Genomic DNA, 15,924 nt, shown 5'->3' with positions numbered 1-15,924 from the left:
AACAAAGCTGCTTCTTGGTATCCCCTCCAATTTGTGGGAATCTGTGAATCTTACATATTTTTTTCTAGCTGGAAGAAATTTAGTGGGGAGAAACAATGCCCCCCAAATATCTCACTGCACAATGCACGTTCTCATGAATCAGTTTTCTTAGACCTGCAGAACTCGTGAATTCTGCAAACTTGCACCGTTGCCCAGATCTTCTTGTCTCATCTTCCTTACAAAGGTTAGCAGTGCAGCAAGCAAGCAACAGGTCAACCTTTCCCTGGACTATGTTTCTTCTGTTTTTAAACAGATGATTCTTATGAAGTTAACTTTGGCATATGAAAAAAAAAACCATATATAATTTTATATATAATCTATAGGTAGGTATATATATTTTTTCTTTTTTTTACATATCCTAGCCTTTAACATTACACCAGCTGAAATATCCAGCATTATTCATTCATTTATTTATTTATTTAAAATATTTATTACCCACTCTTCCAAAGCTCAGGGTGGGATACAAAGTAAATATCCATAAAAACTGAACGGTTAATAAAACAATTATTAGGGCAATCATGGTATAATGCTGTCTTCACTCTTCTTCACCCCGACCCCCCAAGTCAGTGCAACCTGTAATACAAATTCACTGCTGCGTTCTCTTTATCACTGCGCAGAGGTTAGAATGCGGTTCTACCTTGGGCTTCCCTGGCTCTCTTGAATAGGCTGTGTACACCTCTTTGAGAACGCCTCTCATCTTCATCTCCTTGGTCTCTTCCTTATAGATGTGGTCCACGTCCGATCGGCGGCATCCGAACAGTAGAATCATGCCGGGGGATTTAATTCCTAAACGAGATGGGTTAGAATATTCATTTTTTGTAAGCTAACTTTTCAATATTTGCTTTCGCAGCACAATCCTGAAAGAGACTTGCAGATACGGAGCACTGCACTTAACCGCTGACGGCATCTGACTGTCGCTTGTTTTACAGCAACAAACCACTTCAACAGAGAGAAGAAAAAAAAAAGTGCCCAATGTGCATTTGGCTAGAACACAACATTCCCAATAACAATAAAAAAACGAAGATAATAAATAACAACATTTAATTGTAAGCTCTTTGAGGAAGGGGCTTATTGTACCTGAATTCTAAAAATGCTTTAAGCTGCCTTAAACATTCTTTGGAAAGGCAGGATGAAAATTCAAAGAATTGTCATTCATTTTTTAATATGGATTAGAAAATGTAATTGAATTTAGGATCAATTCTACATATATGACATTTATTTATTTCTTTTATTTCCATATTTATCCCGTCCTTCCAAGATCACTCAGGATGAGTTACAGTAAAACATAAAAACAGTCACCAAGGCCATACACAAGACATAAAAACAAACAATTTATCAATGAACATCTAACAACAGTAAATAAAAAGGTTTTTAAAGAATGTCTAAAAGATTTAAGGTCAGATGATGAGCGGTTGTGGTAACTTATTCCACCAAATTGGAACCACATAAGAAAAGCAGCGATTTCGGGTCATAGCAGGGTTAAAGGATTTTAGGCGGTGGAATCATCAGATAATTAGCCTCTGGTGACCGCGAGTGAATGGATCAACCCTTCAGCCGAATCAGCAGGGCCCATATCATTCTGAGCCTCAAATGCCAAGGTGAAAGCTTTAAGCTGAATATGCTGGGAAACCAGGAACCAGCGGAGAGAGGTCAGAATGGGTGAAGCAGGTTCTTTGGACTGGGCCTGCACAAGGTGCCCAGCTGCAGCATTTCGAATTTACCGTAAACTTTCTGCAATAATCAACATGCGACAACACAGCTGTGTATAATATTTGTGCGGAGTCTGAGCAAAAACAAAAAAATAGCCAAATAACACGTTAAAGACCCGCGAGCTTTTGTTTATTATGCAATGCAATGTGGCAGGTAAAAAGCAAACCAAAAATTTCCGAGATTCCTCATTTTTGTTCTGATTTTTAGGTTCATTCCTGAGGATGTTTTAAGCTTCTGAAAGCTCCTCCTTCTGAGTTACTTTGTGAATCAAGGGGCTGCTGCGCTGATCCTTTTGTTAGGGAATTCATGTAAGCATCACACCGACACATACAGTGGTGAACTTTCACTAAGCTGCTCAGCAAGATAACATGCTGGTTACATTACAGAAGCAAAATTTAAGCAGATTCTCAGCTATAGCCTAGTCGGCTAGGCTGCGGTTGATAATTCCTCTAAGCCGGCTATTATGTAGCCAGCTATTATGTAGCCGGCTATGTGCTCAGGCAGAGCTGGCTAAAACTTAAGCAGGCTGGCACTGCCAGCTAAATTTCTTCCCCTGACCTAAACACGCCCCTTGGAATGCCCGCTTTTAAAGCAGCTAAATATAGCCATCTAGCAAAAATAGGCAGCTATCATTCAGCCGGCTAATTCCTTCTGAATATTTGCCCTTAAGGCTTTGTGAGGAATGGTGAGAGAGCGGATGGCAAAATGGCCAGTAGCCTCCACGTCACAGCTAAGAACTGAATTTGAACCCAGGACTGATTGATAAGTTTACCTTTCTTCTCAGCGTCATGGAGGCGCTGCTGCCAGAAGCTTCTGAATGGGGATATCCCAGTCCCTGGCCCAATCAAAATGCAAGGCTTGGATGGGTTCTCAGGCAAGCGGAAATTATTTGCACTAAAAAGAATAGAAAATTCACCAAATTAAGCATAAACTTCTTTACCATCAAAGGTAACTAGCTAGCTAAATAAATGCATTACACGCTTGCAGTGACACCTGTCAAAGTGCTCAAGTTAGATATAGGCCCTTCGGATAAATGGAGAAAATTGTGCACACAGACACACAAACACACACTCTCACACACACACACACACCCCCGCAGCCTTCTTATCATTACTACCCATCGTTAATCATTCGTACTTGTAGGATCTTATGTGCTCACCTGCGCACAAAACAAGGGACCATCTCGTTAAGCTTTATTGTGTTCAGCCATGTACTACAAACCCCATGATGCAACGGACCTTGGCCGCCTGGCAAGACAAAGACATCCGGTAATGTATGGCATGTTTATTTATTTTGAGCTTCTCCTTTTATGCATTTTCCTAAGACTTCGACTGAGGAGCGGTTAATGCAGAAGGTGAATTTGACACTTGACTCTGTTTAACACAGGCTGAGATATCTGATCTAGTGACTTGGGCGGTTACACGTGAGCCAGGACTTGTAAATGAATGCCCTAGGCTCCTCTCAGAATCTGTGTGATACCTAGGGCCAGATTTACATGTCGGGCAATAGCAGAGCTGAAGGGTACAAAAAAAAAAAAAGGCTGCAAGTCAATTTTCCTGCAGAGCACTGAAATAGTGCACTTTCTGCTCAAGGATTTTTTTTTTCCTATAATTCCAGGAAAGAGGAAAAAAATCTAGAGAAACAAGAAGTTCCACTCAGAATGAAAGGGGCCTAATTTCTGGGATGCATGCATGCATGATTTGTGGATATGTGGGAATCTTAAAAAAAAACAAAAAAACACCCCTGTCAGAGTCTCATGGTCCTCCTGTCATGTCCTGAAAATCACACACACAAAATGATCTCATAAGCCTTCTTTTGCTTCAGAAAGTAGGCTAAAAGAAAAAGTGGACTAATAAAAACCCTCTGTACATAACAGGATATCAGAAGTTATGATCCTGTCTTTTTCAGTAAACAGATGAGTTGATGAGATCACAAGTGGAGCAGCAGGTGAAAATCCTGGCTCTATCTTAGTCATCTAATAATAGTGCACATTGCTGTAGTAACACTAAAGATGCCTTGCGTCAACATCTGGCAGATATTAGATTGCACAATAGGATAAATATAGGACTAGCTTAATGAAGTGGCATGCTGGCAAATGCAGCACCAGCTGTTATTGGCTTCCAACTATATGTACATGTCACGGGAAATTCCCCAAGGGAAATCTGACACTTCTGAGTGCCACACTGTGTTGTTTCAGCGTGGTTAATACCGTATACGTCATTTATTTTAAAGAGAAAATGGAAGTGCATTTTACCCTTTGTCTTATAGTTAACCACTGCCACAGTCAGGTGGATCTCGCCGGGATTCACATCTGGTGAGGAGCTGATAGAGTAATATCTGGGTTTTAAGGCGGGCAGCTGTGTCAGTAAGAAAGTGGCTGAGACCTCAATGGATGGGAACTGCTGCAGAACTTCCAGTATGGTTGGACTGTTGAAAGACTTCCACTTGCTGTACTCCTTTGAGCTCTGAAATCAAACCCCCTCTGACAATTAATGCTGCTAACAAGCAAAGAGTATCAGAATGTTCAAGGCTTGTATAATGCACTATAACAGTGAATCCCTTCTTTGATCCAACACACTTTCACTAATAATATGACAAAGCTTTTCACAAAAACTTGAAAACCAATGGGATCTTTAAACAAAGAAATCAAGGCAGGTTGGGAGTGGAAAAATCTGGTGGTGGGGTTCAATGCCATCATAGGGCTCTTATAAGGAGTTAAACAATGTCTATAGGCAGGGCTGGATTTCCCATCATGCCTTGGAGCGTCATGCGCCTTTAACAAGGTGAGAGAGCGTTGCTCAGAGGAAGAAGGAGGAGATGCACATTCATTGCAGCACATCTTCATACTTTGCCAGGCTCCCAGGAAAACACTGAAATCTCTGGGTGCAAGCTGAATCAAACTGCATGGGCCAGAAGCAGAAAGGGTTAACATTGGCCGGCATGAGCCAGAAGGAGGAGGGCATGCTCCTATTGGGGAGGGAGAAAGACACAGCAGCAGCTGAAGAGGAGAGAGAGTTAGAGGCCTTCCACACGTCAGGTTCCAATGGCCCACGCCCCCCACACACTTTCATCTTCACAGGGGGATGCCCCTGCTCCGGTGCCTCAGGGTGCACGAGAGGAAACCCAGCCCTGCCTATAGGGAGAGGCCTACATCAAAGTAATACGAGGCAGATGCTCTCCGATGTGAACGGGTTGGCAGGGAACAGGGATGCTTTTCACACATGATTTGCACGAGGCGAACATTTCATTTTTTTCTTTCTGGTGCAAATACCTTCATTCATTTCTAACCACAGAATCAAAACTGCTCCACATTCCTCTCTTTTCCAAAGTTTCCTGGTGTGATTAATGGAAAATGAAACCTCATTTTTTTTTTATAGCACAGCTGTAGACTCAACAATTGGATATTATATATATATATATATATATATATATATGTACAAATATATAAGCATGTGGTGCAGAAGATTTGGAGTTGGGTTTCCTATCGGAGAGAGCAGGTGAGGTTCCAGCATTGCTGCAACAGTCCATGTTCTCGAGCCCCAGGGTGGGATGGTAACCCCGGCTGGTGCAAGAGCAGCACGGAGTCATTCACTCGAAAAGTGAGCACCCTTGCCCAATGAGATATATCGAGTCACCCAGGCAGGACATCTTGGGGGGGGGGAGGTGACTTACAGTGTGGGAAAATTCATCACACTATAGGCTGGCTGCCTTGGGGGGAAGAGGGGGTGGTTTTCTCTTAATGGAGCATTATCTGTGACTCACTAAGTCTTTTGAGATCCATTTTTAGGTCTAGAGTCAATACCAGAGTCACTGTGGAAACTAAATTTCATATCAAACAAGACTAGTTAGTGAGGGCTTGGGTGCTCTACTGAACCAACATCCATGTGGTGAGAGCTAATCCCGGGTCTTCACCTGTAGGTCTGAGCTACTTGGCATCCAGTGGCTCCGAGGCGTTCTGTTGAGTATTGATTTTGCCTGCTTATTCTATCGGGAAGTCTTACTTCCCACTCCCACCGTCGAATTCTCTTTCACCATGGCGTGAGGGTTTCCCGTACCGCGACATTTCACCATGGCGTGAGGGTTTCCCGTACCGCGACATTTCACCATGGCGTGAGGGTTTCCCGTACCGCGACATTCCACAGGACTGCAGTTTTGTGGAGGGAGCAGGGAAATGAAACATAACTGCCCTGTTTTGATCAGTTTTGCCGAAGCTCCCTGTACTTTTCTTGCTAGCGACCACAGTTTCAGAGCTAAGTTCCCAGCCCCTATAAATGCACGGTGTGAAAACTCTTTCTCTGTTGTTTTGGTTTTTTTTCAGCTATTTCTAGTATGACAATTAAATGGGGACCCATTATTCACGTACTCATTCTCCGAGCTCTTTTCCAGAACTGTGCAGATTATCTCCCAAGTGCTACCGAGGGTATAGCAGGGACCTTTTTTTTTTTTTTTCCCCAGTAACTGATTGGTATCTTTGTAGGCCACCTCTGAGCTCAGGGATGTCCTTGAACAATACTTACATGGCATAAAGTCTGCAGTCTATTTCTGTCACTTTCCTCCGTTGCCAGAAGGGAGAGTTTTTTTAGTAGCAGCTGAGTGGGCGGCGTGGTGAGATCCAGGAAGTACGTCAGAGCCTGAAATAGTGAGCAGGGTGGAAGTTTCTTCTCAGCTGCCCAGTAGTTACCTAGATATTAAGGAAGAGTAGGAATCCTTTAAGAACACATTCTCCCAAAAAAATAAATAAATAAAAAATCCCCAAAACATTTTACCTGGACTCAGGGTTGCCATCTTAATTCCAGGTCAACCATGCAGGCTAATCCGATACCGGTTTTGCCCCAGTGTACACACGTTTGGATTTTCTTAGGAAAATCAATGGGAAAAATTTAGAGCTACAGATCCATGCATGCTTTAGGGCAAAACCAGAGCTGGATCAAAGTGTTCAGTTGACCGGGGGTGAGGTGGCAACCCTACCGTGACTGATTGTGAAGCATCAGTATACCCATGTGGTTACTGTATGTACTGCACATGGGAATGGGGGTTAACAGAACAGCAGCTCATTAAACTGAGCAGGGGCATAGCTACAGAGGGCCTTTGGGAAGCCTCTGCCCCTGACATTTGGCCCAGGCCCCCCTCCCCTAGCAGCAGGATCGTGTCACATCTGAGTCAGTCCTTAAAGGTGCAGCAGTTAGAGGGCTTGCAGGCACTGAAATCCCTGCCAATCCATGATCCTGGGGGCTTTTAAAAAAAAGGCTAACTTGAACGTGAAAACAACACTGCCCTTGTGCTAGGCCTGAAAAGATTTGAGACCATCAAAGTGTTTGCTTATTTTTGGCAGGTAATTATCCCCTTCTCAGCAAAAAAAAAAAAAAATGCAGGAAAGCATGATCTGTTAGAAGTAGATATATATAATTGCTCTATAGCAGCCTGAGACATTAACACTTGTATAAAGTATCTGCCTTGACCACAGAGGAAAAGCAAGATCCAACAGTCACGCAGGGCAAGCAGAGAGTGCAAAGACAGAAGATACAGAGTACTGACAAAAATTAAAGGTTTTGTAGTCAGTGCCATGAAGACCCACATAGATTGGGGTAAGGGGTGAGGGGCTAGCACAATTGACCCCCCCCCTGATAACTTTGGGCCCCACCCCAAAACTCAGTTCTGGCTTCGCCCCTGAAACTGGCTAGCAGTAAAGTCTAGTGAAAGGGTGCAGAACCATGAAATTGGCTGATCTGGAGTCTATTCCCAGCTTCATCGTGTCCTATCAAGTGGCTCGAGGCAGTATTTCAGTCTAGCTAGGCCAACCAGGTAAAATGCTTTCCCCACAACTGTGCATGGTGTTAAAACATAGCTAGGAAAAATTCTGTGGTGGAGAAAATGAATTCCTACTAGAAAGTGCTATTGGGTGACACGCTAGAACCCGGGGACGTTTGACACCGCCAGCGCAGCAGCCACTGCCAGCTACAGAGCAGCATCGAGAATAAGCCTCGGAGAAGAATTCCCGTCAATTCTCAGGGCCAGCCAGATCCCCTGAATTGCCCTGGCAGAGTGCCTAGAGCAAGGGAGGGGGGCGGTTTAATAAGAGGACAATAGAGAATTTATAGCTGAAAGCAATTTTCACCCATAATTTGAAGGTTAGCATTAGTCAGAAAATCATTGTGCCCTCCAAGGCAACACTCTGACGCTTTCCAGGTCCAGGGGGGTGTGTGTCAGGGAATATCATGAACTCTCTTGGGTTACCGTAATAGAAGCAACTTTTTGTTCAACAAATCCAGCCATGCCATAATAGTATGTACTTTTGTCTGCACGGAGTTTAGCATTTCCCCCTGAAAGGACGCTGCAAAGGCTATGATTGTAATGCAGAACAACAGAGTCATGTTGAGATGATAGTGTTTCAGAAAGAGCCCAGATCCCGTTTTTACCCTGCTCGCTGAATGTCTCCAGTCGGATGTTCTGATGATTAGGAGGGGCATCCTTAAGATGTGTAATGATGTCATTGACCAAGTCTGGCTGATTTCCAGGGAAAACTCCCACATGTTCGCCTGGCAGATACTGCGCATCTTGCTTATTGTCACAGAAGAGTTTGACTAGGATGGTAGCACGGCTGAAAACAAACAAAATCAGGTCACAGGAAAGGCTGAATTACACGATCAGGATTTCCCTTTGGCTGCAGGCTGAGTAACGGCCTGAGCCCTAAAACTGGAGGAGTTCCAGCCCTGCCTGAACGTTAGAAACCCCATCCTAACAAATCTGAGGTATAGCAAACCGAAGCAGCGCCTAGGGTTACCAGACAGCTTCGGGTCATCAAGAGGAGGCTGGGCCAGGCTCCGTTGCACATAGGCTCTTGTTTTGATTTCTTTAGACTACAACTCAATTCATGCAATACGGGCACATTTAGAACTGGCTCAGCCTATCCCAGATTATTTGCCTCCATCTGGCAACCTCTAGTCGAGCTTCTCAAAGTAATTTTCACTGTATTTTTTTATATTATATATATACATATATTTCTTATCAGACCAATATTGGTATAGCAAATTATTCTCATAATCAACAAATTGATTAATTCCTATTCTGTGTGTTGTGGAAGGGGGCCACTAAACCTGTCCAGTGTAATGTGATATTAGATGCCATATAAAGGGATCTCAGGCTTCTCCCTTTCACCAAATCGCCATGTTGGATTCTCCCATAGACTTGTGTAGCAACCCCTTAGTGTCCTCATTAATGTAATGTATCTTTTGATAATCTCTTTTAAATAGGACATAGATGGTCCTTGTGGTGTTTATCTATAATCACTAGAATCGTGAGCTATAAATGTGGTTAAATAATAAATAAATACTCTCTGTTTCTAATGATGGCACCCAAAGACCAACTGGCCCATCCAGTCTGCCCAGTTGATGCCCCTCTGGTTCTCTACAACTTTGAGTAGGTGAACATATAAATTCTCATATTTAAACCAATACCAGCTTCCCCACCCCCCCCACCAAACATGTCTTTTACCCAATCTCACAACCCTGTTCCTACCACTGCTTTCTATATCGGCTCTAAGCATATTTAAATTCCATTGCCACCTCCTCTGGTAGTAGGCTATTCCAGGTCTTGCTATCTTCCTTTTTGGTTCATAAAAGACCCATACTTGGTCCAACACCCTGGCCCCTCTCTACTCTTACCACTGAGTTTTGTAATAATCTACTCAGCCAGCAATAGTAGGGAGGCTGTTAGTGACGCATCCAGTCACTTCACGCTGATTGATGTCAACGGTTATAACCACGGCCACTCCATGCACATTGCTCTAGCCTTTTTGAAAACCTGATGCAGTTATACCTTTGATGTTAGGGTTATAACCTTGGTAGCTCCATGCAGGTCACCAACATTCCCTCTAAGATGTGCAACAGTCCACTGCTTACATTCTAACTGTATGGCATGCTGCCGCAATCGCATGATTTGAACACAGGGAAGGCAGCTCCTATAAGACTCCCATGAGACCCGCCTGCCCCGTGTGGTTCAGACTGCAAGATGGGCTGTAGCACACCCTGCAATTAGAACACAGGCGGCAGTTTCCCATCTGGATAAGAGGGAACACTGAATGTCAACCTGATATATAAAGCACCTCGGGCAGGGTATTATTTAAAAATGATATGTATGTGTGCATGCAGGTGTAATCTTTTTAGTTAGAGACTAGCAATCTATAGATTCATTGTACCATATAAAGATGCAAATAATTATCACAGAACAGTGACTTCATTCTATATGAAATGAGATATGAGACAACTGATGTTTGTTCTGTTACAGCAGAACTTGACTGATATAAAGCCTCTTCTTGTAGGCAAGGTTTTTCACAATGAGGATAACCTTACTGGATAACAGGATTACTTTTGTGAGGTCATATCCATGCTACAGTACTCTTGCAATAGTGACTCGACTTAAAAAATGAATCTGGGAAAATATTTTCAGATTTTGCATTCTATCACTGTCATATAAAATTATTATTGTATTGTACCCCAAGATAGTGTATTAACAAGACAAAACTGGAGAAAGTATTTTTCACTGAGTGCATAATTAAACTGTGAGCTAAATGGTGGAAGGATGTGGTCAAGGCACCTAGCATGGCTAAAAAGAGTTTGGACAAGTTAATGGAAGAAAAGTCTATACACAGTTATTACAGGCCAATACAGTACAGTGCGCTCCGGCAGAGCGCACTGTTAACCCGAGTTTGGACGCGCGTTTTTGACGCGCTAGCTTTACCCCTTATTCAGTAAGGGGTAATAGCGCGTCAAAAACGCGCGTCCAACCCCCCGAACTAATAGCGCCCGCAACATGCATGTTGATGAGCCTATTAGTTATTCCCGCGCGATTCAGTAAGTAAAATGTGCAGCCAAGCTGCACATTTTACTTTCAGAAATTAGCTCCAACCCAAAGGTAGGCGTTAATTTCTCTTGGCACCAGGAAAGTGTACAGAAAAGCAGTAAACTGCTTTTCTGTACACCCTCTGACTTAATATCATGGTGATATTAAGTCGGAGGTCCCAAAAGTTAGAAATAATAAAAAAAAAAATAATAATTTTAAATCAGCCTGTGGCTCTCGGGTTGAAAACCGGACACTCAATTTTGCCGGAGTCCGGTTTCCGAACCCGTGGCTGTCAGCGGGTTTGAGAACCGACGCCGGCAAAATTGAGCGTCGGCTGTCAAACTCGCTGACAGCCGCCGCTCCTGTCAAAAAAGAGGCACTAGGAACGCACTAGTGTCCCTAGCGCCTCTTTTTACTGTGGGCCCTAATTTGAATATTTTTTTTTACTGAATCGTGCGCACAGGAGAGTGGCCTGTGCACGCACTGGGAGAGCGGGCTCTCACCCGCTCTCCCGCAAATTTTACTGTATCGGCTTGAGAGTCCGTTAAATTTGGGGAAACCTCTGGGTATCTCTGGGAGTGGGCAACAACAAGAAATGGATCTACTATTTGGGATCTGCCTGATAATCCCTAAAGACCCTCATTGGCCATTGTTGGAGACAGATTGCTGGACTTGATGGATTGGTCTGACCTAGCATGGCACATCTTATGTTCTTTTAAGTTATATGTTAAATATATTTACATTGTATGACATCACACACCTTTAACATAAAAAATAATTAAGAAAATCAATGCAAGTAACTGCATTACAATGGGATTAAAGACATGTTATTTGTAATTCTTTTTCTTTTCTCCATGAGTTGATTGTAAACCGGTATGATGTGACCTACGAATATCGGTATATTAAAAGTTCATAAATAAATAAATAAATAAATACATAAATGCCTGAGTATACTTTATGCTCTGCATAATTCAGTGAATGACACATTCTATGGTTTTTTCTAATGCCCAAGTAAAAGGCACCTCTCAAATCATAATTTTGCATAAGAAAAAGGCATTTTTAATACTGTAAATTAGATACATACCTGGATTTTAGACTGTGTAGGTTTTGTCTAAACATGACTTTCATTGGAACAACATTCTTTGAATGTATATTGGCAAGTGCTGTAAAAATAAAGTTTAGTTAAAATGTTAACATGTTAATTTAGGGTTGTTATCAGAGAAACTCCACCACTTTAGCTGCTGTGCCTGCAAGGTGATGGCAGTAATCATCCTCTACAACCACTTAGTGTTGGTATCTGGGGGATCCAAGAAGATATTTTGACCTGGATCAGGGCTCTACCATTGTTCTCTGAGTGCAATGCCAAATGAAACACTATTGCATTGGATTTTTTTGTGACATTTGCAGTTTTTGAAACTTGCCCTAGCAGAAGGTATCTATAGAGCGTAAGCAACTACAGGAAGGCCCTGTCTCTTTTCCTATTATGCTGATCTCAAGGCCAAGCAACCATAACCCCAAGCTTAGACCTCCAGGGTTGCAAACCAGTAGATTTTCAGGATTGCCACAATGAATATACACGAGATCTATCTGCATGCTCCTTAGTATGCAAATATAACTCACGCATATTCATTGTAGTAAACCTGAAAACCGACTGGATTGTGGCCCTTGAGGACTGGATTTAGAGCACCACTGCCCTAAAGGATATGCATGAGATAGATTTTCATGCATGATATCTCAACTGTATGCAAATCTATTTCATGCATATTCATTAGGGATATCCTGAGAATCTGACACATTTCTGGCCCTCAAAGACTGACAGTAATATATCTGCAAAAATAGGCCCTAACTTGCCATGTACCTTGATTAACAGGTCACCTTCTAGAGAGGAATAGAAACAATTGTAATCCCCTAAAGGGAAACTATATGTAGGGGTCCCATTGATTTTTTTTTCTAGTCCTGAAACAGTTAAGCCTATAATCTTTATCCCCCATGAACTCCCACCATTCCTCCAATGCCAACCTTCCTATGACAGCCATTAAGGCTGTCATAGGAAGTAAGGAAGTAAGCATTCAGCATTAAGCAAAAGAGCTTTCTCCACAGCAGGTCCTAAAATCTGGAACACTCTCCCGTCAGATCTCAGATCAGTGCAATGCTCCACTACATTTAAAAAACGACTCAAGACTTGGTTATTCAACCAAGCTTTCCCTTAACATCAACTTGCGGAATATCCCTGCCAATGATCCCCTCCGTGGGAACACGCTAGAGAACTATATAGACCTTCTCTAGAAATCACATATTCTTTGGCAGTCTAATTATCTAATAACATTATAATACCACCTGTTTAGCTAGACTACATTAGGCACCGTACCTTTTAATTATGTTATTAACCCCATATATCTTAATCCAAGTTAATTCGACCTGTTCATTGTAAGACATTTACTTGTCATTGTTATTGTTGAGAATGTAAACCGAATTGATCAATAATTCTGTTATTGGAAAGTTGGTATAGAAAAATGCTAAATAATAAATAATAATAATTAAGGCCTATCCCGCTAGAAAACCTCAACTACGGTGTTCTCTTCCAACAGAACGAAAAATGGTCTTTTACTGGCAAGCTTCAGGTCAGCTTTAAAAACATAACAATAACTCTTCTCAGCAAACAATGCAGTGTAATTTTAGTTGCTGTTTTTTTATTTTAAATTGAGACAATAATTCAATAATTAGAACCGTAAAGCACTGCTTTTATTAAGTATGGCCACCTTGCAACTCCTGAAACTGATGATAAATATTTTTAAATATCTAAAAATAAAAAATAGTTGGGGGGGTGTTGTTGGCATAATTCTTTGATTTATTTGGCTTTTTAAAGCTCTTTCCCCCCCCCCCCCAAGATCTATCCCCCCCCCAGGCAAACTATTTCTTTCAAAGCAGGATGTTGACTGGACACAGGGAAATGCCCAGGCCTGGTTTGGAAACGTTGAAGGACAGGTTAGAAGTACCTTTGCACAAATCCAGGCAGCGGGTTTCATTCACAATCCGGTAAGCCTTTGGATTCCAGGTTTCATGCAAAGTATAAGATGTTGGTAAATGAATGCTGTCTTTACCTCGGACGTCAAAAACCTTGCAGGCAATCTTAGAAGAAAATATAGATTCATCAGATCATTGCCTTGATTGTGTTCTTAGTTTTGCAATGTTCAGTTTTGGTTTTTTTTTTTATTAAAAGTAAAACACTGGAAAACATTTTCTGAAAAAATATGAGTCAGATGAAAGTAATGAAAGAGAAATATTGCATGTTTTTTTTAACTGCATACACTAACTTTCTGAAGTTATGTTTTCTCTCTTTTAACAGGTACACAATAATTTATAATAGTAGAAGGGTGATCTTCAAAGCCACTTCTGTGGGTAAGACAGAACAAAAATAGTGTTTTACCCATGGAAATGGACTTTAAAAAAAAATCGCTGGTCCTATATGTGGGTTTGGCATGAACACCCAAACGTTTGCATTTTCCACAGTATGTGTACGCTCTTTCCTCCGAAAAATCTCCACTCACCCATGGGCAGGTGTAAATTGCGTGGCTTCGCCTTGGTGAGATCATTTTCAAAGGGAACCTCCGCGCATAAATTTACCCGCAGACATTACCCCAGTGCGGGCGGTTACAAAATTACCCCCCCAAAAGACATAAACATATATATACAATAATACCCAAGCGGTATAACTATTGGGCATATGGGAAGAGAATTACCTTAAAGGTGTGCACTGCCCAGGTGAGAAAGGCTTCTTCCTGCCCACCGAGCTCATCGCCTTCACCGGTCACAGTGATTGGCACAGCACCCAGCTGCCCTAGCTTCTGGTCAACCGTGTGAGCAAATGCACAGAACTGCGGGTACATGCTAGACCCCAGGCCAAAGACAGCGTACCTATATCGAGAGAGAAGGAGGAGAGCCGAAAGGGCAGTCAAGAAATAAGAAAAATGCAACATTTGCTGCATTGAGCAAGTGGTGTTTCCCTCCACCAGAAGGAAATGTTCATTAGATCCCAAAATCCACCAGGACAGAGTTCACTGTCATTTACTATTTCAGGTTTCCTCTTTACTATTACATGAACATGTTCTTAAATCAGTTTTACAAGTGCACACAGAAGACACAGGTTCGACCGTGCTCCAGCCATGCAAAACTGCCAGCAACTGCTCATTAGCTGGGGGCAATCCCTCACTTTTTACTCTTCCTTTCCAAAATGTTCCTTCAGCCCGGTGTATGTTAAGGAACAATCAAAACCTTCCCTTGAATTCCAATCTAGAGCACTGGAATTTTAATTTTCTCTTTACAACCATTAATGTCTCAAAAATTATACAGAAAAAAATGAATAATTGCTTTCATTTTGCATTGCTAAAAGGTTACATATGTACACATCTATGAAAATGGTAGTGATGGTACCTTGACTTTGAGACAGTTTTTGTGGAAATCAAATCACTGACGACTCTAATGAGAGCTCAGGCTGACTGACATCTTCATTATTATTTTTTTTTATAACAAAAGGCAGCTACTTGGGCCAGACGCAAGAAGCCATGTTAAATGCAGCCATAAAGCATTTGTATACCTGAACGTGTTTTTTAATTCTTTCAAGGTGACCAGGGATTTCTTGAATTTCTGTTAACGAAAAAAAGAGAGAACAAAATGCCCAATATTATAAAACCAATATACTACAAAACTACCACAACGTACAATGCCCCTGTTTTTATAAAGTTTATAGATTTGGGTTTAGGGTTTAGGCTTTGGGACTAACCTCTGCTGCTCAGGCTGATATGGGGCTGGGGATACTATGCAGGCCCCCGTAAGCGGGGGCAGGGAGTCCCAGCTTTCAATCGAACAGCACATCTGCTTAGGAAGGCTTTTAATCCATGATTTCCACCCGGGTGGGATTAAAAACAGGTGACGCACCATGTTAGTGGCTGTGACAGGGTTTGTGTCCCTCGTGCTACAAGCCCAGGAGGGTAACAGAGGGTTAAGCTGGAACAGTTTCGCAAGCACTGCCATGGGAGGCTGCCGGGGGGGTCAGAGCTCTGAACTCCACAGGCCTCCTTCCAGGTGTGATGGATAGGAAGGATTTCAGACAGAGCAAAGTTTTGGGAAGATGGCGAGGAGGGGGTGGGGTGGGGGGTGAAAGTAAGACGAATACGTCCATGGCAGAGAGGTGAGAGAGCCACATCGACCAGAGACAGAGGAGTTCGGACTGACAGGCCCTGATCAGAGTTTTTCTGTGGATAAGCTGCTGCTGCCTCCTACCTTCCTTCAGGCTCACTTAACTGTTGGCTTAAAGGACTAATTTTTTCTGTGGCTTGA

At 42.4% G+C, this 15,924-nt stretch overlaps 1 protein-coding gene across 1 annotated transcript in view; it reads right to left on the bottom strand.

The window, feature by feature from the left end:
* NOS2 (nitric oxide synthase 2) overlaps positions 1-15,924 on the bottom strand; it is a 47,546-nt gene that overhangs the window by 3,248 nt on the left and 28,374 nt on the right. The window contains exons 17-26 of the mRNA XM_029613535.1: positions 15,182-15,231; positions 14,328-14,502; positions 13,584-13,716; positions 11,672-11,750; positions 8,166-8,347; positions 6,267-6,430; positions 4,004-4,214; positions 2,909-2,996; positions 2,522-2,643; positions 677-825 (exon numbers count right to left, since the gene is read on the bottom strand). Of these exons, the coding sequence (XP_029469395.1) occupies positions 677-825; positions 2,522-2,643; positions 2,909-2,996; positions 4,004-4,214; positions 6,267-6,430; positions 8,166-8,347; positions 11,672-11,750; positions 13,584-13,716; positions 14,328-14,502; positions 15,182-15,231 (1,353 nt within the window). The remainder of the gene's footprint in view (positions 1-676; positions 826-2,521; positions 2,644-2,908; positions 2,997-4,003; positions 4,215-6,266; positions 6,431-8,165; positions 8,348-11,671; positions 11,751-13,583; positions 13,717-14,327; positions 14,503-15,181; positions 15,232-15,924) is intronic.

This window comes from Rhinatrema bivittatum, chromosome 8, assembly GCF_901001135.1.
Source record: "Rhinatrema bivittatum chromosome 8, aRhiBiv1.1, whole genome shotgun sequence".
Lineage (NCBI taxonomy): Eukaryota > Metazoa > Chordata > Amphibia > Gymnophiona > Rhinatrematidae > Rhinatrema > Rhinatrema bivittatum.
The sequence above is the reverse complement of the archived record's forward strand: the minus strand, read 5'-3'. Positions and strand labels throughout refer to the sequence as shown.